Source organism: Sander lucioperca, chromosome 22 (genome assembly GCF_008315115.2).
Source record: "Sander lucioperca isolate FBNREF2018 chromosome 22, SLUC_FBN_1.2, whole genome shotgun sequence".
NCBI classification, from domain to species: Eukaryota; Metazoa; Chordata; class Actinopteri; order Perciformes; family Percidae; genus Sander; species Sander lucioperca.
In genome coordinates, this window is record NC_050194.1 from 5,340,442 (window position 1) to 5,350,441 (window position 10,000).

The following is a 10,000-nucleotide window of genomic DNA, read 5'->3' on the forward strand; positions in this document are numbered from 1 at the left end:
CCGGACACCTACCGTATTCAGCCCCTTGTTCTGTCTGCTACTGTGTAGTTGAATAACTTACCTTTCCAGATTAAATGTCTGTTCTTGATCTTGGATTTTGTGAAATCAATTTCTAAATGTATGCAGATGACAGTTATCTTGGCCTTTGGAAAATCCACAGAGGAGGTCATTGATCGCAATCTGGCTTGAGCAATCCTGTCAGCAATTGAATATATCTAAAACAGTTACTATGTATTTCTCAAAAAACAATATAAATATAAAACCTGAAATTTTAATATCTGGAGAAAGACTACAGGTCGTCACAGAATATAAATATTTAGGATTACATACCTCACCTTCAAAACACACATTAAAAAAGTTAGTAATAGGATTAAGTTCAGTCTAGAAAACATTCATTACAGACTTTCTTTCAACAGGAGCTGCTAAATTATATTTCTTTTCAATGATTATATCACACATTGTTTAAAAAGCTGGTCCAATACCCACTCTACAACAATAAAACCATTAGAAATATTATACAAACAAGCATTAAAAATACTGGATAAAAACCATACCACTACCACCACTGTAGTATTCTGAGGAAATACCAGTTACTTACCTGGGATAATCTCATTAAATTCAAAAATATCTGTTTAATCTATAAAATCAGACATGGTTTAGCACCTCCTCCACTATGTGACTTTATACATTTTAGATCCAGTGAGGTTAGGGTAACTAGAGGGGCAGTGAGGGAAGACTGCATCATCCCCCGGAGAAAGACAGCTTTTGGTCAGGCTGTCTTCTCCGTAAGAGCAGCTCAGCAATGAAACACAGTGCCGGCAACCATTAGAGAGTCTTTGTTATTCTTTTCATTCAAAAAAAATGCAAAAAAATGGCTTGTAGAGAGCCAAACTTGTGGGCACTAATGCTTTCTGTGTGCATCTAAACGTTAAGTATTTTACATGAATTGTATTTATTAACCACAAAGTGTTGTATGTAATTTTATTGTGTGATTGTATACTTGTCATTATTTTTAAAGGCTGCCTGTTTTACATCTGGCTGGGGGACTACTAATGAAAGTTAGCACTTTTGAGCTAACTCGGGCACATTTACATTGTTTTAATGTTGATTAATGTTCACTGTCACCTTTCAAATAAAGAAATAAATCAAATCAAACACACAGACACACACACACACACACACACACACAGACACACACAGACACACACACACACACACACACACACACACAGACACACACACAGACACAGCCCGCTATCATCATCACCATACAGAAAAAACGCCCTTCTTTACATCTCTGTCTCTCTGTCTGTCTGTCTGTCTGTCTGTCTGTCTGTCTGCCTCCCTGCCTGCCTGTCTGTCTGTCTGTCTGCCTGTCTGTCTGCCTGCCTGTCTGCCTGTCTGTCTGTCTGCCTGTCTGTCTGTATGTCTGCCTGTCTGCCTGTCTGCCTGTCTGCCTGTCTGTCTGTCTGTCTGTCTGTCTGCCTCCCTGTCTGTCTGTCTGTCTGCCTGTCTATCTGTCTTTCTGTCTGCCTGTCTGTCTGCCTGTCTGTCTGTCTGTCTGTCTGTCTGTCTGTCTGCCTGTCTGTCTGCCTCCCTGTCTGTCTGTCTGCCTGCCTGTCTGCCTGTCTGTCTGTCTGTCTGTCTGTCTGTCTGTCTGCCTGCCTGCCTGCCTGTCTGCCTGTCTGTCTGCCTCCCTGTCTGTCTGTCTGTCTGCCTGTCTGTCTGCCTCCCTGTCTGTCTGCCTGCCTGTCTGCCTGTCTGTCTGTCTGTCTGCCTGTCTGTCTGCCTCCCTGTCTGCCTGTCTGTCTGCCTGTCTGTCTGTCTGTCTGCCTGTCTGTCTGCCTGTCTGTCTGTCTGCCTGCCTGTCTGCCTGTCTGTCTGCCTCCCTGTCTGTCTGTCTGTCTGCCTCCCTGTCTGTCTGTCTGTCTGCCTGTCTGTCTGCCTCCCTCCCTGTCTGTCTGTCTGTCTGTCTGTCTGCCTGCCTGTCTGTCTGCCTCCCTGTCTGTCTGTCTGTCTGTCTGTCTGCCTGCCTGTCTGCCTCCCTGTCTGTCTGTCTGTCTGCAGGACATCTTGGTGTACCAGCGGCGCAGTACCCACCGTCTGGCCCCGGGACTCTACCTGGGCTACCTGAAGCTCAGCAGCTCCGTGGACCAGATCAGAGTCCTGGTGTCCCAGAGGACGCCCAACATGCTCTGCTACAGCCGCGTCCGGGACAACGCCAACGTCTCCAGGTACACACACACACACACACACACACACACACACACACACACACACACACATAGACACACACACACACACACACACACACACACACATAGACACACACACACACAGACACACACACACAGACACACACACATAGACACACACACACACACACACACACACACACACAGACACACACAAATACACACCGAAACACACACATACACACAAATACACACTGAAACACACACACACACAAATACACACCGAAACACACACACACACACACACACATAGACACACACACAAACACACACACACACACACACACACACATAGACACACACAGAAACACACACATACACACACACAGACACACACAGAAACACACACACACACACACACACACACACATAGACACACACACACACACCCGCACACACACACACACAGACACACACAGAAACACACACACACACACAGACACACACAGAAACACACACACACACATAGACACACACACACACACACACACACACAGAAACACACACACAGAAACACACACACACACACACACACACAGACACACACACACACACACACACACACACACACACATAGACACACACACAAACACACACACACACACACACACACACACACACACATAGACACATACAGAAACACACACAGTCTGTAAGTTTCATGTTCCTGCGGATTTGATGAATCCAGTCTTCAGCTTCTGATTGGTCTGAATATTGGGCTTTTTGACGGGGTTGTGGTTTCTGCAGAAACTTAGAATTTTTTCCCAGTGAACTGAACCCTAAACTTCCACTCAGCGCGCTACGCTGGTCGCCGTAATGACGGCGCCGTTGATTACAGGAAGGTGTTTACGTAGGTGGGGCGTTCAATGCAGCAGGCTGTGAGGAAGTGGAAATGGAACTGGTGAGCAGAAAAAGTGTAGTTTGGCAGAACTTTCAGTCAAAAGAAGGCCATTCAAGTCCAGCTACATGTTCAATCTGTAATGCTGATTAGTCTGGTGGTGGCGAGGACCCTAAACTATACACAACATCACCGCTGTTACAACATCTGGTAGGAAACATCCGGAAGAATACGAGTTGTGATGAAGGAATCTACAGACAGCAGCCAGAATGCAGCAACTTCAGGTACGGCAAAGGAAGGACAGTCACTGTTTACTTCATTAATGAGTTTACTGTGTTCATGGACTGAGGATGGGACGAGGATTCAGCAGAATCTCAACCAGGGGATTCGGTGCATCCCTAGAACATAGTGGAGCATTTAGCAGCCATTGAGACAGATATTTCCCTCCAACAACTATCAGTTGAACGGGAGAAGATAACGTGACAGCCGATCCAGATGGAGAATACGTGGGTTTGATGTGGACCGACTGCATTTGAAAAATAGACTTTTAAAAGCTTGTTGTCATCAAACCGTTCATACGGTAACTCAAGAGGCAGCTTGGCCTCGTGTGCTCTGATTAATTTGGCACACAGTTAGAACACCAGTCATCATTTTCCTGCCGATCGCTCCTGGTGTTCTTCACCCAGAGACAGACTGGCCATCTGGAATTTGGGCAAATGGGTGGTGATGGAGCAGTGGATATGACCCATACCTTTGGTGTGGGAGATCTGGGTTTGATTCCCACTGTGATACATCAACCAATGTGTCCCTGAGCAAGGCATTAACCCCTAGTTGCTCCAGAGCCGTGCAACCTCTGATATATATAGACATTGTAAGTCACTTTGGATAAAAGCATCAGCTAAATGACATGTGATGTAATGTAATGCAAATGCCAGAAGGGCTGCCCTCTATGGGCCAGTACTGATAATAACAATAATGTCAATAAGTTATTTTATGCACGCAGCCAAAATATTCAAGACTGTAGTGCAGCGAGCTGCGTGGGAGGGTTTCTCTCGGTAGGCAGAGTTACTCATTTCAAAGCTATGTTAATGACACTCAGTGTGTGTACTACCCAGAGGCTGAGCATCGCTCTTTCCATGTTTTTGAGGAGCTGTTGTATTATTTGCTGTGCTTAAACGTTGAGCCGTTAGTGCAGCATATCATGTCGTAGATCTTAGATGTTAAAAGTGCTGTAGGTAGGACTGGGAAGATCCAGGACTTAGAAACGCACGCAGAGTGGGCTCATCCGGTCTTGTTTACCTCTCGAAGCTGCAGCTGCTCGGCCACAAAATACTCTCAGATGATCCAGAAATCTGTGGAACGAGAGCTGTTTGCACCTCTGACATCGGCACGCTGTCTGCCAGTATTACATCACACAATCACTGGTGTGTGTGTGTGTGTTGTGTTGTGTTGTGTTGTGTTGTGTTGTGTGTGTGTGTGTCTGTGTCTGTGTGTGCGTGTTTCCCTGTGTATTTGTGTGTGTGTGTGTGTGTGCATGTTTCCCTGTGTATTTGTGTGTGTGTGTGTGCATGTTTCGCTGTGTATTTGTGTGTGTGTCTGTGTATTTGTGTGTGTGTTGCGTTTGTGTGTGTTTGTGTGTATGTGTTGTGTGTGTGTGTGCGTGTGTGTTTCGGTGTGTGTGTGTGTGTGTATTTGTGTGTGCGTGCGTGTGTGTGTTTCGGTGTGTATTTGTGTGTGTGTGTGTGTGTGTGTGTGTCTGTGTATTTGTGTGTGTGTTGTGTTTGTGTGTGTTTGTGTGTGTATGTGTTGTGTGTGTGTGTTTGTGTGTATGTGTTGTGTGTGTATTTGTGTGTGCGTGCGTGTGTGTGTTTCGGTGTGTATTTGTGTGTGTGTGTGTGTGTGTTTCGGTGTGTGTGTGTGTGTGTGTGTGTGTGTGTGTGCGTGTGTGTTTCGGTGTGTATTTGTGTGTGTGTGTGTGTGTGTGTGTGTGTGTGTGTGTTTCAGTGTGTGTGTGTGTGTGTGTGTGTGTGTGTGTGTGTGTGTGTTTCAGTGTGTGTGTGTGTGTGTGTGTGTGTGTGTGTGTGTGTGTGTGTTTCAGTGTGTATTTGTGTGTGTGTGTGTGTGTGTGTGTGTGTGTGTGTGTTGTGTGTGTGTCTTTTGTGTTGGAGCCAATCTGATTGGCTCCAACACTGTGAGTAAGTATTTCTGCTCGTTGGCGTCCATCGCAGGAATTTCTGGATGCTGAGCAGCTCTGCAGAGATTGGAAAGTGTTAAGTGAGAAACAAAGGTGTGCGTGCGTGCGTGCGTGCGTGCGTGCGTGCGTGTAAGAGACTCAGCTTTAATGTTTGCATTTCCTTAAACCAATCCCAACGTTCTTGGGCGGCGCTAAGCTCCGGACGCAGCGACGGTGGCTCTGCTAAATAGTCTCAGGAAGGAACTGGTTCTGGAGGAACATTTGCACCCCGCAACAGAAAACTCCACATCCAATATTAAATCAAGTTAACTGTTGACACTATACAGTACCGTGAGCTATTTAAATGAGCTGATACATGGTTACACCTCATTATGTCTTACCAGTGGATCTCTGTGTGTACTTCGTCTACAGCAATCAGTCCCAAAACCTCTGAGTTAGAGAGGAAATGACCTAAACATATTCTTATTAAATCTTAACAATCATTCCCTGAAAGAACCGAGCAGGTCTGACTTGTTCCAACGTCCTTATCTTCTAAACTTGACATTTTCAGCGTGTAGTAGGGTTGCACAATATTGACAAAATATGATATTATTGCGATGATCGATTATGAATATATCGATATAGATTTCGCTATATTTTAAATTTTTTTCACAAATTTCTTTATTGAATTTTTAAAACGTTTTACAAACATTCAAAAGAAAAAAATATACAAAGAAAAAATAAAAAGGAAAAAACAAAAGACAAGGCCTCCCCCCCACCCTGGAGCCCCATGCTCACTCCATCAACAACAAGTATAGTTTACATGTTTACATGTTTACATGCTTTTACAAGGCCAAGAAAGGCAACCACATATCTTTGAAATCTTCAAGTTTTCCTCTCACAATGTAGGTCAGTTTCTCCAGTGCCAGGTTGCTAGACATTAGTTTAATCCACTGGTTTATCTTTGCTCTTTCTGTGTCCTTCCACTTCAGAGCGATTACATGCTTAGCCTGCAATTTTGATATTTTTAAACATATGTAAAATTACAAAAGTTAAGGGAAAACGCATCGTAACAATATTCATAGATTCACAACAACATAGTGCTCAGTGAGACTTTTGTACAGCTCCGTGGTGCGGCTGGACCACAGGTCGGTCGTGGATGAAAAATATTCAACCTACCCGACTCCAAACTCTGCCTGCACCCCCTTTTATAAAGTTGCGGGATGGCTACCGGTGAGAAATAGGTGCGGGATGGGATTTGGTACCGTTTTGTCTACTTCATTCAGAAGCTTCTTGAAGCCTTTTTTATCCACCGTGTGTATGGCATCATATCTTTGGCCAAATAGTACGTTAGAGCATTGGTGATTTCGGTATGTCTCTTTGAGTTCTTGTTGTACTTTGTGCCACTACTGCAGAAGCCTGTGCTTAAAGCCAAAGTATTTTCAAGCTACCGAGTATTATGGCGTTTTTCCATTACACGGTACCTGCTCGACTCGCCTCGACTCGACTCGGCACACTGTGCGTCCGTTTTCCATTGCATATTTTAGTCCCGCCTCAGCGTGGCTGGTCGTCTTGCCGGCTCGACGCACACACCAGCACACAAGTATAAACATCAGGCCACTTGAGCTTGTTTTACAGTTCTGTGGAGGCTCCACGCTGAGCTTTCTCCGTAGCCTGTGTAATATGTGGCCTGATGTATACGTTTGTCAGCTGGTGTGTGCGTCGAGCCAGCATGTGTGTGTGTACGTAGGCTACGGTGAAAGCTCTGCCTGGAGCCTCCGCAGAACTGTACAACAAGCAGCACCGCAGTAAACTGCCGTGACCTAACGTACACACACAGAACGTGGAAGGTGTGTTGTTGCCATTAGACACATTTAGTTTCAGAAGAAGCTGGAGGCAGCAAAAAAAAAATACACAGCTGGCTAAACTGTTTAAAAATAGCGGGTTTGTTCAGGACGCCCCCGTCTGTCGCTTTCACGTCACCTTTTCAGCTCGCCTCAGCTCGCTGGGAACCTCGACTGAGGAGGTACTAAAAGAAGTACCTGTTAGCAGGTACCAGGGACTTTTTTTCGTAATGGAAAACCAAAAAAGGCGAGTAGAGTCGAGGCGAGTCGAGCTGGTACCATGTGATGGAAAAGCGCCTTTAGAGGCATTACTTTAGTTTCCTCTTCAATCTCTGTTATTTCGTCTTCTCCCTTCGCTCTCTCTTTAGGTCCTTTCTTTCCTTTCTCTTCTCTGATTCATCCTGTTTTGTTGTCTCATTTCTCCTAACCCACTTACACTGTCACTCTGTCGAAATATGCACGCCCCGTCACGTGGTACGCTCCATAGGGTCACGTAGTGGCCCCGTGCGCTGACGTGCACTAACATGTGCAAGTGGCACGGTAACTGGCCGTTTCAAGCTCTAAGGCCGGTTACACACTGGATGCGTCGCACGAGCGTGTCAGCCGCGTGGCGTGTCCGTTTATATTTCGGCTCCCATGGTAACAGGTTAGAGCTTACACACTGCCTGCCTGAGACGCGCGTCTCGAGCCACGCCTGAGACGTGTGCCTGCTAGAAATAGAACCGACGCCTATTTTTCACGCGAGACGCGAGCGTGTTGGAAGCGTTTCCATGCAAAATAGAATAGGAAAATATGTTTTTAACAAGTATTTTTATTGTTTTAGAAAAGATAGAATGCACAAAATTCAATGCAATATTACAATGTCAATTATAACAAGACATCTTTCCGTTAACCCCATCCCACCCACAACAAAGCCCTTATCCCGAGGAAAAGAGGATAAGGAAAAACAAATAAAAACAAAAGGAAAATAAAAGCATGAATATGAAAGTAATAATAATAGTAATAATAATAATAATAACAGCAATATTAACATAATAAAAATAAATAAATAAATAAATAAATAAATAAATAAATAAAACAAAATAAAAATAAACACTATCCCTCATGGTAACAAATAGTGTAATCATTATGCTTTACGGAAAATATGTTTATATATCATTTAGAATGCATATTAATAAATGACATCTTGATGTTTGAAAGTCTCGAGGTTTTGACATCAACGTAGATATAAATGTAATAAAAAATTTCAGAGAAAAGATTTTCAAATATAGCACCTGTCATACAGAACGAGATATTCTGTAACATATTTTGCAGTCAATACTGCCGACGTTGTCTTGCTTTAATCAGATCAGTAGCTATATATTTATGTTTAACAACTCTCTCCCCGTACGTGGAACACGCCGATATATATAAAGGGTAGAATAGGCTACAATAACAAGGTAGTGTGTGTTCTGAGTGACGGTCCAACATCAGAGAGGCTCTATAGGCTCTTTACAGCTACACTTAGGGTGTTTTCACACATGAAAGTCCGGACCAAGGTTCATGTTTTTGTTACATTGTAACATTTGATCCGGTAAGTTTTGGTTTCACGGCAGTTATGCAAGCGCACTAAAGATCTCTACGTGACAAAACTACGTCCTGCCGTCATCACATACGTGAGCTGCGTCTCCAGATACTGATAATTGATTGGTTTGTAGACGGGCTTCCCCGTCCTCTCGTCTCCTCTCTCTGGGTCGGAGTTTTTTCAGCTGACTGCTGCTCTCCTCTACTGACTGCTGCTCTCTCCTACTGACTGCTGCTCTCCCCTACTGACTGCTGCTCTCCCCTACTGACTGCTGCTCTCTCCTACTGACTGCTGCTCTCTCCTACTGACTGCTGCTCTCTCCTACTGACTGCTGCTCTCCTCTACTGACTGCTGCTCTCCTCTACTGACTGCTGCTCTCCTCTACTGACTGCTGCTCTCCTCTACTGACTGCTGCTCTCCTCTACTGACTGCTGATCTCTCCTACTGACTGCTGCTCTCCTACTGACTGCTGATCTCTCCTACTGACTGCTGCTCTCCTACTGACTGCTGCTCTCTCCTACTGACTGCTGCTCTCTCCTACTGACTGCTGCTCTCCCCTACTGACTGCTGATCTCTCCTACTGACTGCTGCTCTCCTACTGACTGCTGCTCTCTCCTACTGACTGCTGCTCTCCTACTGACTGCTGCTCTCCTACTGACTGCTGCTCTCTCCTACTGACTGCTGCTCTCTCCTACTGACTGCTGATCTCTCCTACTGACTGCTGCTCTCTCCTACTGACTGCTGCTCTCCCCTACTGACTGCTGCTCTCTCCTACTGACTGCTGCTCTCCCCTACTGACTGCTGCTCTCTCCTACTGACTGCTGCTCTCTCCTACTGACTGCTGATCTCTCCTGCTGACTGCTGCTCTCTCCTACTGACTGCTGCTCTCTCCTACTGACTGCTGATCTCTCCTGCTGACTGCTGCTCTCTCCTACTGACTGCTGCTCTCTCCTACTGACTGCTGATCTCTCCTGCTGACTGCTGCTCTCTCCTACTGACAGCTGCTCTCTCCTACTGACTGCTGATCTCTCCTGCTGACTGCTGCTCTCTCCTACTGACTGCTGCTCTCTCCTACTGACTGCTGCTCTCCTACTGACTGCTGCTCTCTCCTACTGACTGCTGCTCTCTCCTACTGACTGCTGATCTCTCCTACTGACTGCTGCTCTCTCCTACTGACTGCTGCTCTCTCCTACTGACTGCTGATCTCTCCTGCTGACTGCTGCTCTCTCCTACTGACTGCTGCTCTCCTCTACTGCCGCGGCTCTTTTTGTTTTGTTGTGATGTTGAGAAGCAAGACACTGGAACTTTCTGGAGAATTTATTCAGA

At 45.4% G+C, this 10,000-nt stretch overlaps 1 protein-coding gene across 1 annotated transcript in view; it reads left to right on the forward strand.

Annotated features, from left to right (window-relative positions):
* The window catches only part of LOC116058515 (ankyrin repeat and fibronectin type-III domain-containing protein 1-like), a 130,497-nt gene that overhangs the window by 106,523 nt on the left and 13,974 nt on the right, over positions 1-10,000 (forward strand). The window contains exon 15 of the mRNA XM_035997840.1: positions 2,065-2,234. Coding sequence (XP_035853733.1) covers positions 2,065-2,234 — 170 coding nt within the window. The remainder of the gene's footprint in view (positions 1-2,064; positions 2,235-10,000) is intronic.